This window comes from Panthera pardus, unplaced genomic scaffold, assembly GCF_024362965.1.
Source record: "Panthera pardus isolate Hobbes unplaced genomic scaffold, ASM2436296v1 HiC_scaffold_16, whole genome shotgun sequence".
Classification (NCBI taxonomy): Eukaryota; Metazoa; Chordata; class Mammalia; order Carnivora; family Felidae; genus Panthera; species Panthera pardus.
The window spans coordinates 139,493,102-139,512,586 of NW_026526721.1; the positions used below are offsets into that span (position 1 = coordinate 139,493,102).

General features: G+C 38.6%; 1 protein-coding gene across 13 annotated transcripts in view; it reads right to left on the reverse strand.

Annotated features, from left to right (window-relative positions):
* The window catches only part of THRB (thyroid hormone receptor beta), a 385,312-nt gene that overhangs the window by 36,432 nt on the left and 329,395 nt on the right, over positions 1-19,485 (reverse strand). For all 13 annotated transcript variants that reach the window (XM_019422929.2, XM_019422927.2, XM_019422926.2 and 10 more), the window contains one exon: positions 3,217-3,317. In XM_019422929.2, the coding sequence (XP_019278474.1) occupies positions 3,217-3,317 (101 nt within the window). The remainder of the gene's footprint in view (positions 1-3,216; positions 3,318-19,485) is intronic.

The window sequence follows — 19,485 nt, forward strand, 5'->3', positions numbered from 1 at the left end:
TGACATTGTCTCGTGTTTTAGAGGGAGGACAGCATACTGAGGAGTCAGACAATGCTAAGGAGAGGATCAGGTGTGGTGTCCCAGACACAGGGGTGACATTCATTTTTCCAAAAAAAGCTACTTTGTGAACTTTTAAATGGAGCGAATGAAATAATTTATACATTGCTTATTTTGGGAAAAGTGTTGGGGTAGCAGGCTCTGCTTTTCCTAGTGACATCTTCCCTGTGGCTTATCTCTGATGGCTTTTCTTGGGCTCTTCGTAGACCAGATCCCTTTAAGACCCCTAAGCTATAATAAAAGCATATTTGACATAGGATGAAGGGCCACTGGAGTGGAGTAAGTGTAAATGTAAAGGTACTAGGTCCTTTAATTTTAAAAAGGGACAAAAACTAACTTCTGCAAGTGAACTGAATACAGAATGTTTAATGTAGTCTACCTGTAAAAAATCTTTTTAGAGGTGAACTAACAAAAGACGTGCCCCAGGGACTAGATAAGGACATATATGTCATTGATGATTTGTTGGCGAGATGGGGTTTTGCTTTTAGAAGTCAACATCAGACGTGTTTCTCTGCATTTTGAGAAGGACTAGATCCTCTTAGTGGTCTGATATGATGCACTAATTAGTGTGATAAGGAGCTAAGTGTCATTCTGCTGGTTCAATATTTGGGCAACTTATAATAGCTGTGAATCTTTCTCAGAAAAATAATTTGTTGTGGGGAAGTATCACCATTCCTTCTGTAAGAGATTCATAAAAACTGGTTCATCAAGACAGACACAACAGCTCCAAAAGATTTTTACTGTCTTCAGGGGGAAAATGGGCAAAAAAAGTTTCTCCCCCCATATACACTGCAAGTATGGGGTAGAAATATTTTAAAGTTGTAGGTTTGAATAAACAGAATGTGAAGCATGACCTTTTTCATCTTTGGCCACTCTTAAAAATGGTTTCATTCAAAAAACTGTTGCCTTTTTCCAAGATACTTTGTCCTTACATTAAATGCATGATCACCCCAGGAGAGCTGCTTTCTGGTTTTATGATGGAGGCCATCCTAGAAACAGGATTCTGATCTGAGATAAAGGCATAGAAGCTGAAAAATCTAGCTTTTTGCTACATGATTTCTTTTAAGTAAACCTCAGTTGAATCAGGCTCTAAACATCCTGTGATCTTGGGAAAAGAGGCTAGTGGATTTCTTGATCATCATGAAGACATACATAAAGCAGGGACACAGGTTAATAGGCTTGATTCTCCCTTTGTTTAGGTCAATCACTAATAAGCATTAAGTTCTCTGCAAGGCACATTTAGAGTCACTTTGGGAGTTGAGTATTAAGTGGAATTTTCATTAGAGTCTCTTCCAGAATTCAGAATTTACCATTAGTAACTGATTTTTGAAAGAGTCTCAATGCTGCATAATCAGATAGGCAAAGCTTTATGAATTGGGGCTAATTTAGAAAAAAGGCCTGTTTGAATTACTGAGCTTTCAGAATGAGAGAATATATTTAGACTAATGCAGTTTTATTACTTTCAAATCAAGCCAATAAAAGTGTGCTTTCAAGAGACAGTCTGCAAGTCCCCCAAATTAATAAATAGTCAGGACTTATTTGTAATCAGTTCCGTTAAACTCCTTAAGACATTATTTTCATAGATGTAATAGCAAACTTTAGCATTGTCTTTGTTAAAAGGTACACATTCTAGATCAAAGGGGTCTGAGTGAATGAAAGCACACTACATCACATTACAAAAAACAGCCTTGCAGATATAAGGCCTTGGGAACTTAGAAATGCCTGATTCCAATGGATATATCTTTTCATCACTTTAAGCAGGCTTCCGCTAAGGGTTTCCTAATTTTATGGATAAAAAATAGGGAATTTTCATGGAAGATCTTCCACTAGGGAAATGGGGCACCTTATCTTGAAACCAAGCTAACATGCTGATTTTAGGGGTTTTGGGTCAAAGGTTAGGAGAAAAGGGGGGGTTAGTTGGAGGAAGGGAAGAGAGGAGAAGAGGGGAGGTGGGCAACATAGGAGGGAGGACCGAATTATTTTAGACAGTTTAATACAATCTTTGCCTTAGGGTTTACATCCTGTGATCATCTGGTTTTAAATACAAAAGTAAATAAAACATTCTACAAGAAAAAATTTAAGAAGTCTTTCCCTGACTTATTATACTTCCTCATTTATAAAACATTAGCTGAACGTTGGATGTAGCCCTGGGTTAAGCTTTATTTATTTTACAGTGGATTTTATTTTCGAGGCTAGGTTGTTGGACCAAAAGATATTTGCCAAAAAGCTCATCTTAATTTTGATGATGAAGAGTGTAAGTAGGCAAATTTAGGCTCACTTTCGGGAAGTGAAGTGTTCATCACTGGTGTATTCTTGTCAGGTATTTCCTGAAGATGGGACTGTAGAGCATAAAATTAGCTGATGGATGCCCAGAATTTACTTATTGGCTGAAGGCTGTGCAGAAAGCCAATGTGAGTAATTTCAGAACACAATTGACTGTAAGTAGCCTCAAAGATATTCCTTAATGGAACCCTTAAAAGTGAACATATTTACTCAGATTAACAGCCTGGAGTAGAGCAAATCCTGTCTCTTCAACTACTGCTGATAAAAGAGGAGGAGAAATGGTCATTTCTTGGGAAAATATATTATAAAATATCTATGCATTTTTAAACTCAAAGTGAGAATATTATTAATTTCTTTTCATCTTTAAAAATTTTTTTAACGTTTATTTATTTTTCAGAGAGAGAGAGAGAGGGAGAGAGGGAGCACAAGTGGGGGAGGGGCAGAGAGAGAGGGAGACATAGAATCTGAAGCAGGCCCCAGGCTTTGAGCTGTCAGCCCAGAGCCTGACATGGGGCTTGAACCCACAGACTGGGAGATCATGACCTGAGCCGAAGTTGGACACCCAACCGACTGAGCCACCCAGGCGCCCCTAATTTCTTTTCATCTTATGAGTTCTCTCCCTGTCTTCAAAGCCAGACATTATACTCTTGCAAAACTTTATTTAGTTGTTTTTGATTTGAAAAAAAAAAAAATAAATTCGTTTCTTGAAAATGCCAAAAAATGAGGAGGACAACCAGACACTTGGATGGTAACAGGCTGTGAATGTTGGAATTTGGTTCTAATTTCAACTTAAACTTCTTGTTGCATTCTGTTGGAATCCTGGGAGGGGACAGGAGCTGGGCTGGGTGCTGAGCTCACTGGTCCAAGGGCAGTTACCTTGCAGCCTTCACACGTGATGCAGCGGTAGTGATACCCCGTGGCTTTGTCACCACACACTACACATAGCTCGTCCTTGTCTAAGTAACTGGGGATGTACCCTGTGACAAGGAGAAAAAAGGAACGTGAGAAAACAATATCATGTTCAAGTCAAAGACACACCCTAGCTTGGAGGAGTGGAGGAGGATAAAAAGAGGACAGGAGGTAAGGTGTGGCAGGGAGGAGGCAGGATCAAACTGTTTCATACATTTGAATACAACTTTTGTATTGGGGTTTATATCTTGTGATCATTTAGTTTTAAATGTAAAAGGTAAATAAAACATTTAAATGAGAAAAAATTTAAAGTCTTTCCCTGATGTAATATACTTGCTCAGTATCTTATACTTATCCACTATCTTATCTCACACGTATAGAGTTGATACTAGGCCCAGGATTTCCGAATGCCTTAGAAATAGGTGTGACCACTCTTGCTGTGCAGGTAGGAATATATCTGAAGTCTGTTGGATCCAATAAATCATGCAGAGAGGGCAAGATTTGAGATGTCTGGAATGCTCTGGGTTCTGGAGAACACAATCTCTTTTGTAAGGCTTATTTCAGAACTTTTTCTTAGAAGACTGGATCGACTTTGGACGCAAGGTACCATGCAATAAATTCAGAAAACTTCATAGCTTGGAGATCGTCAAGTACTCTTGAGGTGAACAGGTTTTCAGAAGTTTGCTTGGCCTTCCTAGGGGTCACACTAGAAATTAAAGCATAGATCTTCTAGCCAGATCTCCTAACTTCTAGTATAAGTGATGATGATATTTTTCTAAAAATAGACAGTTAACTTTAAGTAGAATGAACAAGCCATCTAAAATTTTTATTTTTGGTTAAACTTGTGACATTATGACACAAAACCCAACAACACTGGGTAGTGTGAAATAATAGAAGCTCTATTTATTAAGAAAAAAAGAAAGTCCATGGGGCGCCTGGGTGGCTCAGTCAGTTAATCCTCTGACTTCTGCTCAGGTCATGAGCAGTTTGTGAGTTGGAGACCCGCGTCTGTACTGACAGCTCAGAACCTGGAGCCTGCTTCGGATTCTGTGTCTCCTCCTCTCTCTGCTCCTCCCATGCTCATGCTGTCTCTCTCTCTGTCTCTTAATAATAAAGAAACGTTAAAAAAAAGTTAAAAAAAATAAAAAGAAAAAAATAAAGTCCAATTATGGTAACTCTCTTGGTTAAGTGTCCTGTTGGTTTATTAGTTTAAATTCCTTGGCCCAGGAAACTAAAGTTTAAAAACACAGACAGAAGCAGCCCACTTCCCACTGGTCTTCGCCTCTTCCCCTTCACTTGTAGACAGTGTCCAAACACAAGAAACTGATTCTGAAGGGCAAATTCAGTTTCGTTTGGTATCAGTGGTTTACCACAGATGCACACAGCTTTAGATAAGTGCAAAAAGTCAAAATAAGGTCTGCTTTGTTGGGACGTGGAGAAGGGAGGGGCTGAGATAACAAAATAATTCCTTCCTTTGATCACAGCACCTTGTGAAGTTCTTTGACTTGGTAAACTCTTATTGGTTTCAATAAAGATTAGCCAGGTTGAAATGACAGATGACTTACTGTATGTTTTACCATGACATTTCATAGATTCTTTATTAAACTAGGTCCGAGAGGGCTTACTTTTCAGAAAAAATATCCATAAAGAAAACAAGAAAATGAGTCCTTTTCACAATTTCATAGAAATTACTTTGCTCAGATTTTATTTTAGAAAGATGGTCCCTCTTGGGAAGGAGACAAATGACTTCAGAGTAATCTGGTAATGTACAGGATTATCTTCTTAAATATCACAGCTTTTCTTAGTTTACTTTTACATCATGCCAACCATGAGTCATCTGTTGAATTCACTTCAAGAGTTTGAAAAATCTCATCAGACATTTCTAAAAAGAGAATTCTGGGAGGGATCTTCACAGACAAAAAGGGGGCTGGAATGAGGGATGTGCTTATTCAATCATTCATCTATTCATTAATTCAGAAAACAGTTATTTACCATCTACTAGGTGCTTAGCACAATGGTTGGTGCTAAGAATATAAAAACAAATTAAGACATGGTTTCTTCCTTTGGTAAGCATAAGTGTAAAAGACTGTGTTAAATTTCCAGTCCTGGTCATTCTTTGGTGTGAACAGAAAAGGTGAAAATGAAGGAAAGAACATGAAAGACGCTGAACATCACCGTACAGGAATACAGAGCCCAAACTACAATGAGACACCATGTAACATCCTTGAGGATGGTCATAATAAAAATGACAGACAATAACAAATGTTGATGAGGATATGGAGAAATTTGAACCCTTATATGTTGCTCGTAGGAATGTAAAATGTGCTTAGAAGAGTTTGGCAGTTCCTGAAAAGGTGAAACATAACCTTACATATGACCCAGCAATTCCGCTCCTGCATATATACCCAAGAGAACTGATAATAGGTGTCCACACACAAACCTATTCATGAATGTTCAAAGTAGCATTATTTATAATATCCAAAGTTTGGAAACAACCCAAATGTCCATCAAATGGTGAGTGGATAAACAAAAGGTAGTATATTCATACAGTGGAATATTATTCAGCTGGAAGAAAGACTAAAGTACTGACACATGCTACAACATGGATGGAACGTGAAAACATTATGCTAAATGAAAGAAGCCAGACATGAAAGGCCACATATTGTATGATTTCATTTATATGAAATGTCTAAAGCAGGCAAGTCATAGTCAGGAAGAAGGCCTGGATGGACAATGGGAAGTTACCTGCTAATGGGTACAGAGTTTCTTTTCAGGGTGATGAAAATGTTCTAGAATTGTATAGTGTTGTTGGTTCCACAACTCTGAATATACTAAAAACCACTAGAAACAATGGTTTTTCATGGATACGTTTTGTACACTTTAAATGTGTGAATTTTATTGGTATGTGAAATGTGTTTCAATAAAGCTGTTATTACAAAAACAAAGAAATGAAGTAAAAGAGAACAGTTCCATTTGACAAATATTTATGTGGGTATACAATGTGCTAGGCAATGTGCTAAGGGTCTAAAGATAGGCTAAATTTTAATTCTTTCAGATCAATAACAGATCATCTGCATATAATGTCATAGGCACTGGGTTAGGGCTATGTCCAGAATCACAAAGGGGAAACTCTTTGAGGAGCCTTCCTGTCTACCCCCCAGCTCACGTCAAACTTGGTGCTCCCATAAACTCCTTGTGCTTCCCCGATAGTAGTCCTTTATAATCTACATTATAACTACCTTTGAGTTTTTCTTCTCTTTGACCACAATCGTTGATTCACTATACGTTTGTACAGTTCCAGCTAGAGGGCAGGGATCAGAACATTCATGCTGAACCCCCACTGTCTATCTAGCACCTGCTTCCTCTGACAGATGGCATCATGGCTTTTAAGATCTCTGCCATTGACCAATGGTGGAGAAAGTAAGGAGGAGGGATGTATCTGGAACTTGCAGATGAGCAGACTTGAAGCCTGGAGGTATGCCTGAGAAAGCTAAAAGACCTCAGAAAAGATTTCTCAAAGAGGTGATAATGCAGAGGCAGGAGCCCAAATATCAGGCCTAATGAAAAGTTCATTAGAAAGTTTGATTTTTGGTAAAGAAAATGAGATTCCACTCATTAAAACTAAGACATCCAGATTGACACTCATCCAACACTTAGTGATCTGAGGGATGCATGCTCACTAATCAACTGGACTTGGTCCTGCTTTCTTTGCTCTGATCACTAGGTTCCATACAGTGAGATAGGACTAAAGAGAGCTTAAGGGCAATACCATTTTCTCACAATAGAGAAATGAAAATCACTATGACCAGGCATTAAGATGCCATCACCAAAAGAAGAGATTTGCAGTCTGAATTTTATATTATGTGCTCCACTTTCTACTTGGGGCTATATAAACCACTATCCATTAACTCAAGAGTGTTTGCTTCTGGGTAAGTTTCCCATTCCCCTTTACACAATCATTAACCTTAAGTCCCAAGGTTGTATATACCACTGTCTGCTAGGTAGCTGATGGTGCTGTGGCTCAAATTTAATAAGAAATCTAACAAAATCTACAGGAAGACTCACTAGGTGTTGATTTATTCCAAACACAGTTTTGGGAGTCCCTCCATAGAAAGAAATAACGCAAAATATTCCAACAGAGCTCTGTGCCCGGAGAAATAACTAGTTACCAAATGTGGGAGGGGGAGAGTCCTAGGGAAAATGGCTAGAGATAGTCTGGACTTAACTAACACCAATGGAATTCAATGGTCACTCTTTAGGAATCAAAAGCAACGTGTGTATAGTTTCTCATAAATTTTCTTTTTACATAAAAATTATACAAGTAGTGCAGTTCATGATAGAAAAAGTAAAAGACAAAAATGAACAAAAAGCAAATTTACCTATCAACTCTCCACCACAGTGATAAGAACTGTAGCATTTTGATATTTCTTCATCTTGGACTAGTATGTGTGACAGTGTGTGGCATGTGCTTGTGTGTGCACAGAAACACAAACTTCTAAAACACAAAGTAATGTTTAAACAACAAAGTAACCCAATTATTAAAACACACAGTCTCTTTAACAAATGGTGCTGGGAGAACTGGACAGCAACATGCAGAAGAATGAAACTAGACCACTTTCTTACACCATTCACAAAAATAAACTCAAAATGGATAAAGGACCTGAATGTGAGACAGGAAACCATCAAAACCCTAGAGGAGAAAGCAGGAAAAAAACCTCTCTGACCTCAGCCGCAGCAATCTCTTACTTGACACATCTCCAAAGGCAAGGGAATTAAAAGCAAAAATGAACTATTGGGACCTCATGAAGATAAAAAGCTTCTGCACTGCAAAGGAAGCAACCAACAAAACTAAAAGGCAACCGACGGAATGGGAAAAGATCTTTGCAAATGACATATTGGACAAAGGGCTAGTATCCAAAATCTATAAAGAACTCGCCAGACTCTACACCCAAAAAACAAATAATCCAGTGAAGAAATGGGCAGAAGACATGAATAGACACTTTTCTACAGAAGACATCCAGATGGCCAACAGGTACATGAAAAGATGTTCAATGTCACTCCTCATCAGGGAAGTACAAATCAACACCACACTGAGATATCACCTCACACCAGTCAGAGTGGCTAAAATGAACAAATCAGGAGACTATAGATGCTGGAGAGGATGTGGAAATAGGGAACCCTCTTGCACTGTTGGTGGGAATGCAAACTGGTGCAGCCACTCTGGAAAACAGTGTGGAGGTTCCTCAAAAAATTAATAATAGATCTACCTTATGACCCAGCAATAGCACTGCTAGGAATTTACTCAAGGGATATAGGAGTGCTGATGCATAGGGGCACTTGTAGCCCAGTGTTTATAGCAGCACTTTCAACAATAGCCAAATTATGGAAAGAGCCTAAATGTCCATCAACTGACGAATGGATAAAGAAGATGTGGTTTATATATACAATGGAATACTATTTGGCAATGAGAAAGAATGAAATCTGGCCATTTGTAGCAACATGGATGGAACTGGAGAGTGTTATGCTAGGTGAAATAAGTCAGGCAGAGAAAGACAGATACCATATGTTTTCACTTATATGTGGATCCTGAGAAACTCAACAGAAGACCAGGGGGGAGAACAAAGGGTGGGGGGAGTTACAGAGAGGGAAGGAGGCAAACCATAAGAGACTCTTAAATACTGAGAATAAACTGAGGGTTGATGGGGGGGTGGGAAGGAGGGAAGGGTGGGTGATGGGTATTAAGGAGGGCATCTGTTGGGATGAGCACTGGGTGTTGTATGGAAACCATTTTGTCAATAAATTTCATATTAAAAAAACAAAAAAAACCCCCACTATGTTTGTTATTACTAATATGTAAGTCCAAGACCATAGCTTTAGAATCACAAATTTATGGAAATAAACACATAAAGATAAATAAGCAAATAAATGAGAAAATCATACAAAAAATAAAACACACAGCTTCCTGGAAAAGGTGGATGGAGTAAATATATCCATGTTAGGAAAGCTATCTCCTGTTCTCTTATAGTAGAGGTTATGTACAGTTGATCAGAATGAAGACTTTGCAGTTCTTGGTATCAGGTGCACATGGTAGAGATAAAGGAGAAAGAGGCACAGGCCACTTGCTTCTCATGTTCAGGAACCAACTGTAATACAGTTGGACTCTGTGTTGCTTGTGGGACATGCCTTGGGGTGGGGCAGGGAATATTAACCAGAGTTAAGATGTAGGTCCCTCACCATTTCTCACTCTACCTCATGATTTGCCTGCTCTATCTTCTGGTGTTGGCAGTAGGATACTGAAAACTTCTCCCTCCCTATAAATTGTTGAATTATCGTTCAGCAATTTATGTACATAGTTGAACTGTTTGACCTTTAGGTTTTTGTGAATCCTGGAATCCAATGATAATTCAATCTGTGAGTGGAATGGCGTCTTACATTTTCTGACTCTAGTTTGATAGGTGATTTGATTTGTTCTCTTATTTCTCCTAGATTATGTTTTTGGTGGGTAGATGAATAGGTGATTGAATATGTCTTTAGTAAAATCATCACGACTTTTACAGAAATTAAGTTGGTAGCAGTTGTTCACATGGTCATACCCGTGTACCCCACCCATCTTTCTTTTCTCTAAAATATAACTCAGAACCATAATCTTTACCCAAAACAGCCACCACAGGCAATGATACATCAATTATTATGCATAAGTCCATTGTTCATCATTAGATAACTTCCATCAGGGAGTAACATCCCACATATAATTAATAGGTAGGTGAGGTTCTCTTAAGATTAGAGTATAGTTGACAACATCACATGCTAACTAATTCTCCCAGGGAACTTACCATTTCTTGCTCTCCTATTTCCATGTTCCCATCTTTTTACTTTTCCATGCTTATCAAATAACCCACATGCTGGCCACTATGCCCTGCTAAGGAAAATGCACATGTAGTGCAAATTTTGTCACCAGGAATGGACACTAAATAGATGTCCGTATTTGGTTCCGTCTAGAAACAAATATGAGAAACTGAACCCTGGAAGCCATGCTGCTCATTTGAGAACTGCATCTGCACATTATCCCAAGTGACTGTTGAAAAAACATCGTTACCAAACACCCCATAAAACAAGACCAATATGTGGTAATCCAAGGGTGATATGTTTTCCTCAGCTCTTACATGCTCAGATGTATTATTTTTTTAGACTAATAAACTATGCTGCCACTTTATCAAGCATATTATTATGAAAGCAAACTCCATCTGTTTGTTCAACAAAGACTTAGAGATTTTTTTTTTAGTTGACACTTGGCAATGTCTGCTTAATTGCCAAGTATTATCCTGCATGTAGAATAGGTTGACATGGTAAAATATTACTAACATTTTCAACCTATTTTGTTAGCAGCTTCTTTAAGATCTAATTCACATACCATATAATTCAATGGCTTTTTATATATTCATAGAGTTGTGAAATCATCTCCACAATCAACTTTAGAACAATTTCCTCATCCCCCAAAGAAACCTTGTACCTTTAGATGTCACCTCCATTCCTCCTATCCCTTTCACCCCCTCTACTCTAAGCAACCGCAAATCTATGTTCTGTTTCTACAGATGTCCCTCTTCTAGATATTTGTTACAAGTGAAATGATACATTTTGTGGCTTGTGTGACTGGCTTTTAACTTAGCCTAAGGTTTTCAAGGTTTAACCATGTTGTAGCTAACATTAATTTCAAAAACTTGATTCTCAGAGGGACTTGGTGTGTGAAAAGGCAAAGTTGTGTATATTTATGCTGGAAATCATGCAACAGGCAGTAAGCCTGGCTTCTTGGTTTGCACTAGATTCAAGCCTTTCCCATGTATGAGTAAAATCAGAAGGCTGTCTAGTTTAATTCTCTTGAGTAAATTATAGCATCTCAGGTCCTTGGAGGAGAAACACACAACCCTTAGGGAATAGAACATAAGGCAGATTAATCTTAATGGCACAAGGTGCTGCCTGGGAAGGTAGATCTCACAGAAGGGAGAGGAGCAGAGTTCAGAAACCATTCCCCATCTGGCCAATTTTACCTTTGGTATAGGGCCCTTTGCCAAGCAAAACTGTCTAAAAGGAGCAGTGGTTATCATTGGTGGTGGGAAATAATTTGGACAGTTTAGAGAGGTCCATGTTGCTGATTCATCTTGTGGAACTATCAACTTAAAACCATCGAAAGATCCTAACTAGTTTGGGTCAGGTTATCAAATGAGACTATATATTAACACCCCTAAGGAAGCTAAGTCTTTGGCAAGTTGAGTCATTCTTTAAATTTTATTTTATTTTATTTTAGTTATTTATTTTAGAGAGGGGGGAAGAGCAGAAGTTGAGAGAGAGAGAGAGAGAGAGAGAGAGAATCTCAAGCAGGCTCCATCTCATGAGATCATGACCTGAGTTGAAATCAAAAGTTGGATGGTTTACTGACTGAGCCACCCAGGAGCCCCTAATTCTTTCAATTTTATATTGAACCTTCTCACTTCATCCCACAGCTCAGATCCTTCTGATTTAAACTTTTTCCCCCACTAGCACCTTCTTCCCCATGTCATTTCTTTATATACGTAAAAAATCTTGAATGGCTTATCTCTTCATCTTTTCCCAACATACTAATGCTGATCCTTTTACATTTAATTTTTAGTATTAAGCACCAAGTTTTGCATCATGTTTATTTTGACTCTCTGATAAACACAATATTAATCCATCTGTCCAGCCAGCCAGCCAGCCAGCCATTTATTTATTTAACAAACATGCATGGGCCTAGTGGGTAAGACACTGGGTACAAACATGAAATGGCATTAACTTTAAAGATATTCTTTCATTGCAGTCTGCACATTTCCAGCAGAGTTGCCCCAGAAATTCCCGTTTCACCAAATCTTTCCCCAGAACAGCAACCACCTTTCCATGTTCCCCACTACCCTGATGGGATCCTTGAACATCTTTGCTTTCCTCCTTGCCCTCTGGCTGGCTAGGCCCTTGCTACTGGGGGATGGATAACATGGAGTCCTAAGTCTTCCAACTCTAAACCACCGTGGGGAGAGAAGGGAAAAGGAAGCAGGAGGAGGACCAGATAGAAGTTGTTGATTCAGAAAAGGGGAGAAGACATGATGACAAGGGACTCTGGGATCCCACCGTCTGGAAATCTTAGCACAGAAAAGGGGCAAAGCAAGTTTGAGATTATTTCTTCTGACTCAAAAATTCCTGAAACTAAAATATATCCATTTTTAGGACTAAGTTTCATAGTCCAGTTTCATGTACAAGTCTCTAGCTAAACTTTCTTGTCCCTGTCTCTGTAGACTCAAGTAAAGTAGCTGACATAACCTTTTGATCCATAATCAGAGCTAAAACACTTGACGATGCAAATCACTAGGAAAGGGAATAGATTGGTATAATGAGTTTCGGTCAAGATTTTAATCAAAGGGGCACACACACTGGCAGTCCACAGTGTTTGGATTGTGGAGCGTTCAAAAATCTCAGCTAATTTTTAAAACCAGAACATTTCAGATGACATCCAGATTTCCTGCTTCATGTGCAAAATCAGAAGATCTGGCAATACTGAGTCCAAATTCGCACAGGGTGATGATCAACTAAACTGAGAAGGGCAGTCCATCTATGAAGAAAGAGATATACTTTCTAGTTCATCACAGTCCACACCACTCCCTGTTACACCCCAACCCTGAGGCTATTTATGTTTATAAATGCCATTTGTGTTTATTGTATCTTTTTATAGGTAAAGAAATATTTCACACAATTTTAATTTTTGTCAAAAATGGGAAGACAAAAGTAATTCAAGGAAAAGGAGAGAGAGTATATTTCTTTGTGAAATTTAAAAATATTTTTATCATATAACATACACAATATGTATACTGGTTAAAATTTTAAGTTCAGCAGTCTTTATAAAACAACTGTGCCTTTCTCTCATTAATATCAACTCTCTGGCACTTGTAGGCACTGGAGTTTTAGAACTCCGATACTAATGTGGTCTTTTCCCATTTTAAAAGAGGGGATGGGTTAGAAAATAGGAAGGTGTAATGTATTAGAAGAGTGGGAGGGGAGGAGAGCAGAAAGGGTCACCAGAAATGGGCACTAATTGCCTCTGATTTTATACTGAGAGTTAATCTATGGCATTGGGCTTCCACAGTTATTTCAGGTCCTGCATGTTTGAGAAAAATGGGTGCCTTTTCTTCATCTGGAAATTGATTCAGAATGAGATTCAAGGTTATGGCTCTAAAAATGTGGACTATCAGCTCTTCAGACTGATGTTTAATCAAGAGGAATGAGTGGTTGCATTTGTCATCAGGATAACATCATTGTTGTGTAAACTCTACTGGTCTCCCTGCAGGTATGCCTCGGAGTCATGATAGATGTGTACTTCACAGAGTGTGAAGTAAAGGAGGTTATTGCCCTCATGGTGCTAATGATCTAGATAGAGTTATAAACAAGCGTATATGATGAAGAGAACCCAAATCCAGACTATAGGAATGAACTTTAACACATATATGTAAGTAGCATGTTGCCTATATATATGTATATATATATATATGCATATATATGTATATATGTTCAAGTGTGATCCATTTTGAAACAACTCGGTGTACAAAAATCTAGACTTTTCAATATGAGAACTGAGGAGAGATTTTTACATTACAAAAAGATCCTTTTACTGCAGATATTCTCTAAATGTTATGTCCTTTAATGCAGTGGTTCTCAACCAGGAGTGATTTTGCCCCAGAGGGACATTTGGCAATATCTGGACTCACTGTTGGTTGTCACAACAAGGCGTGAGCAGTTGTATGCTACTGGAATGTCATATATAGAGGCAGGAATGCTGCTAAACATCCTACAAGGCATGGGTCAGCCCTACAACAATGATTGAATGCCAAATGTCCATAGTGCCAAGGTTGAGAAACTCTGGTCTAATATGTATTATGTAATTTTAAAAAAAGTTATTTATTTTTAAGAGAGAGAGCACAAGCAGGGGAGGGGTAGAGATAGGGACAGTGGATCCGAAGCGGGATCTGTGCTTTCAGCCCAGAGCCTGATGCAGGGCTTGAACCCATGAACCGTGAGATCATGACCTGAGCCAAAGTCAGATGCTTAACTGACTGAGCCACCCAGGTGCACCTATATAAAAAAAAATTTTAAGGTGGTTCACACAAATGATTCAGCACTATTGTATAAAACAAGGGATACCTGCCTTTGAAGCCAGGGCCAGTTGGGAGCTGGGGTATTGAAGAAATGTGGTGCTGGTTAAGTAGAAGAAGCTTATGGGCTGTGAGCTGAGTTAGTGACCTGAAGTGATGCAGGCTGAGAATGGCAGGGCACATACTGGGGTATGGGTGACAGTGGCTGGTAGCTGGGAAAAGAGCATCATTGGTTTGGGGAAGTATGGCAGAGAGAAGGATCCATGGAGAAACTGGCCAAGATTTCTGGAAAAGAGGGTGTGGATAGAAGCACAAAAGCCAGAATCAAAATTTCCCTTTCGGGCAGGGAAGCCAGAATCTTCCCTGTGGGGAGGGAGGAGTTGGTGGAGTTAGTGTTGATCTAATAAGGCATGGAAAAGGGTTTGGAACTTTGAGGAGGAGCCTCTTGGTGGTTGTAGAGAGCAGGGAATCATTGCCAGTGAGTGGCTGGAAGCAGAAGGCTTTGAGAAGGCCGGTGAACGTGGAGAGAAGATGACAGGGCAACATGGCAGGAAGTATCTGCAGATGAAGAAATGGGGCGAGGGTGGGGTGACCACTCAAAAGCACATGTGTCCAGGAGAACAGGCAATTCTCTAAAGCAGCCAGTACAGTACAGAGGGAGTGGAGATGAGGGTAGTACCAAGGACAGCGCACGGAAGCTCAGCAGTCATGAAGATCTGGAAAAGGAAGAATATAGACACTAAGTGAGCACTGGTACTTAGTATCAGTATAAGAAGATGAAAGGTCATATCATACAAGCTAGACCGGAGCAGGTGGTAGAGTAGAAAGCAACGGGACCTCAGGCTCAATGCACCTGAATGCTAAGAGCTGAGAAAAAAACTTTGAGTTTGTGGGAAAGTATTTATAGAGGGATGCAAGGTGGTGGACATTTCCATATGCAGGAAATAAACAGCACCAATAGTTTCTCACAAGCCTGTCCATCATCTGACATCAGTTTCTCATAATGCCTTGGATTCCTGCTATTAGCTTTCAACGTGAGCAATCACAGTGGTTGCTGTAGGATGAGGTTAGGGCGTCCGGTGAAACTTCTGAAGGACATGGCTTTTGACAAGACAGTTATCTAATTCTTGGCAAAGAAGGGAAAGGAAAGAAGAGTCAGCTCATGCTTTTGTCTGCACTTGGACTAGGTCTAGAAATTACTACTCTTCTTTACTTTGCTTCCAGTTCTAGACACTGAGAAGAGGCACTTTTATTTAACCTTTTTAACAGCAAATGTGCTTTGCATTAAAAAAAAAAATAGTAGTTCTATTGTTTTCTAGACCGGTGGTGTCTCTTAATAGTATACGGGTAGCAGTGCCTAATTTGAAATGCTAACCTTGTGTCAACACCCCTACATTACATAAGCATTATAGAAAAATCTGAAGCATTAACTTCTTAAGTAATAATATGTTTTAAAGACATGATATCTACAACACTTGTTGCACTGGGTGGACTAATCATATGTGTTTAAATTAAACAAATTAAACTAGTGGGGGAGAGAAGGGAGGAAAGAGAGGGGCAGCAAAGAGAGAGTGAGGGAGAGGTAAAGGGGAAGTTGGGAGCAGGGGAGACAGAGAGGAGGTAGAAGGGCAGGAAGGGAAAGAGAGGGAAATGTTGAGAAAGAAATGGAAATAGTGTATGATCATCTCACATTCAGGTTTGTGGTTGGGAGTGATGATGTGGTTGGGAGACTCATGAATCTTCCCCTTGTTTGGTTTCCTTTCCTGCTTGCCTTTCCAGAGACTGAGTGTGATTCTAGGGCTTAAGGGTACCTGTTTCTCATGGAACATTTTTTTTTTTTTCTGGGCAGACTTTGGAATCTCCCCATGTCCACTCTACTGTATAGCAATCCTTCTCTAACTTTAAAAGAGGCCAAGGAAATTCTAATTAGAGATCATATTTCTTTGGGGCTTAACTCTTCTTTTTAATCCAGTCCTCTTGATGTGGGTCACTTCAAACATCCCCCACCTTACCATTTAATTTCCATTTCTAATGCCTACACAATTATTCACATGAAGTCAGAAGAACTACAGGACATGAAAAAAGGTTTAGATTCCTATCCCTGAGACAGAGGGGCTATGAAAACAGAATCAGAAAGGACAGTTCTATGTACAGTTTCTGCTTCAGTTATTAATATTTTTTTCTGCAACACCAATATTATGACTTTAGAACAAGAGCATGTGCAATCAAAAACAAAACTGAACAGGACAAAAATACTCCATCTCTTTGATCCTGGCTCAAAACCAGGAATTTCTTATCCTCTTGGACATGATAACCAACTCTGATGCAAACACACCGGCAAATTTCGGATATACAATGCCTGTAAAGATGGCACATAGAATGTCAAGCAAAGAATCCTGTGGAAGGGGTTGCACAGGACAGACACTCCAGGGAATGACTCTATTTAAACAGACCCAGAGTCTGACTGTGCTCCCCACAGGGCACCCAGACTCAAGCTGTTTGGGTACTTAGGAATGTAAGTGGAATTTCTGGTGGAAACAGCCAGCGACCCACACCCCCTTCCCCCAAAAGACAAGAAAAGATATCGACTTTTAATTATGCTGAAACCCTGGTCGCAAAGGAGAAGGCACAACACCCTGGTTGCCAGTTCCCTTTCCCTCTGGCTGATTTCCAAACCTACTTTTCCCTTCCTCTTGGGCTAGGGGCTAGGGTGAAGTGTGTGATCAGAACTGGCTGTGAAGGCTGATTTTAACATAACAAATCAAGGCTATGTTACTTGAAAGACCAAAAAAAAAAAAAAAAAAAAAAAAAAAAAAGGAGCTGGTATCTTCTGTGATTGCTAGGGTTCTTTTTATTTGTCTCTAACTTTTAAAAAGTAAAAATGTATTTTCTCATATTCTTTACGAAAAATAAGACAGACATTACATTCTGCATTTCAGCCTTCCTCAATGTGAAAATGATATGGCTCTGCCCCCCGCCCCAATTCTTAAAGTTTTATTTTAAATTTGATTCAAGGAACTGAATTCTGACTCTTCCTTAGTTCATGTCTTCCATGCTTCAGGAGCTTGATAACGTTTCCCCCTCTTGGCTATAAATGTAAAAACAAAAACAACACAAAAAGAACTAAAAGTCATTCTGAAGCGTACCACTAAGATAACTAGTCTTGACATTGGGTTCTGTAGCCTTCCTTTATTTCATCTATGGGTACTTATAGTAAATTTTTTTTACAAGATTATGATCATTTTCTATTTACTAGAAACACAATTAAAGGCTAAAGAATAAGCCATCCTTTAAAAAAAAAATGAAAAAGTTAAGACAGCTGTGCTATTGAGTTTGTAGTGCTGTAGTGACAGAAAGAAACCCAGATGAAACAATTATGAATTTCATGAAAATAGATAAAAATCCAATTGGAATAATGAGCTGTGCCCCACTGAACACCTGTTTATACTCTTAATTTTGCCTTAAGGAGATACTACTGATGTCCTCCAACAACAACAAAAATCAATAATGGATCAATATGGATAAACATGTTGGGCACGACCTTTTGTCCTAAGAGACAGTTAACAGCTGGGTTCAGTTTTACTGGGATTTACTTAAAGACTCGTAACAGTAAATAATGGCGCATTTAAGAATATTTGCCTGCTTTGATTTAGTGAGTTTGGCAGGTGGCAGTGGCCTTTCAATGGCATATGGCTTTGGGAAATTACATCAATATATGCATACAATGTGTCTTAGCCTCTAGTTCAAGCATCAAATTAATTAGCAAAGAATCTCTGGTTTAACGTTTTATGAGCAAATATTCTCCAGCACTGCTTGAAGAACACACTGTGAAAAGACAAAAGAAAACAGAGTAAAAGAGCCTGAAAAGTTTTGCAGGAATTTTTAAGAATAGCAGAATGCCCAAATAGAGGGGCAGACACCCTATTGTCTTGCGCTCCTACAACCTTATGAGAGGCATTTCCAGGCATGTCTAATGAGGCAGTGTTAACTTCTTTTCAAAGATAAGTTACTTATAAGTGTAATACTAAATGAAATAGAAAGCACACAATCAATCTATCTCAAATGTTCCCATTAGGGGACTTACGTGGTGTGCCCTTTGTAATCGGTGAGAAATTTGGGCATCCTTACAGGGGATATTAAGGATATCCTTGAAATTAAATGAAAATGCAGACAATTACTCTGAAAATGTTTTATGTTGCAATTCCCTTTATATTTCATATTTGGAAGTTAGAGAACAGTACAGAAAATCCGAACTCAGTGTATGGTAAAAACTAAACAGGGGTTTGAGTTTGAGGTTTTTGTTTTTTAGATTTTGTTTTCAAAACAGTCCACTTTTAATTACGGAGTCACATTAAGAAAAGCAAATGATAATTTTTGTAGTAGCCATAATCAGCTAAGCCATATTCTGTTCTAAGATAATTTTGCAAAGAAATTCACCTTTGAGGATCAATGGGGATCATATTTTTGCTAATTACAGAAACCTGTAAATTTGATTTCCTATGCAATATCCTGTAGGTCATACACAGGGAAAAAACAGTTTCTGGCATATTTGTGCTAGAATTTAAGCTATTTCCAAAATATCTGGCAGAGGCCACTACTTTCCCTGAGTACTACCTGTTTGCTTCTTTTATTTTATTTTTTGGTGTGCAAGAAATGTTCTATTGATAGAAAATTAAGCAGCATTGTAAAGCCACAGTGTCTATTAAAATAACTAGATATTGCACTTGTCTTAACTTTGGATATTTTGAAGGATATTACACTTGCTTTCATGTAGAGAATTCATTTGGCATGATTCCAGACATGTGAAACTTTAGGGACAAAGTGGCAATAGAAAGTGTATTAGTTCCTTTCTGAGTTTTATGCTCTTATGGCTTACTGTGGTCACAAGTGGGTTCTTTATAGCTTAACATGGGTAAGTAAATATATTAAGATGAACATTTATAAATCCCAACATATCAATGTTATACTATTATCAAAAGTCACTAAAATATTTTATTAGTTAACTATAATAAACTTTGAATATGAAATACCAAGAAAAAAAATCAAATGAGCTTTTAAACTGAACCTGAACTGGGGAGAATTAGCCTAC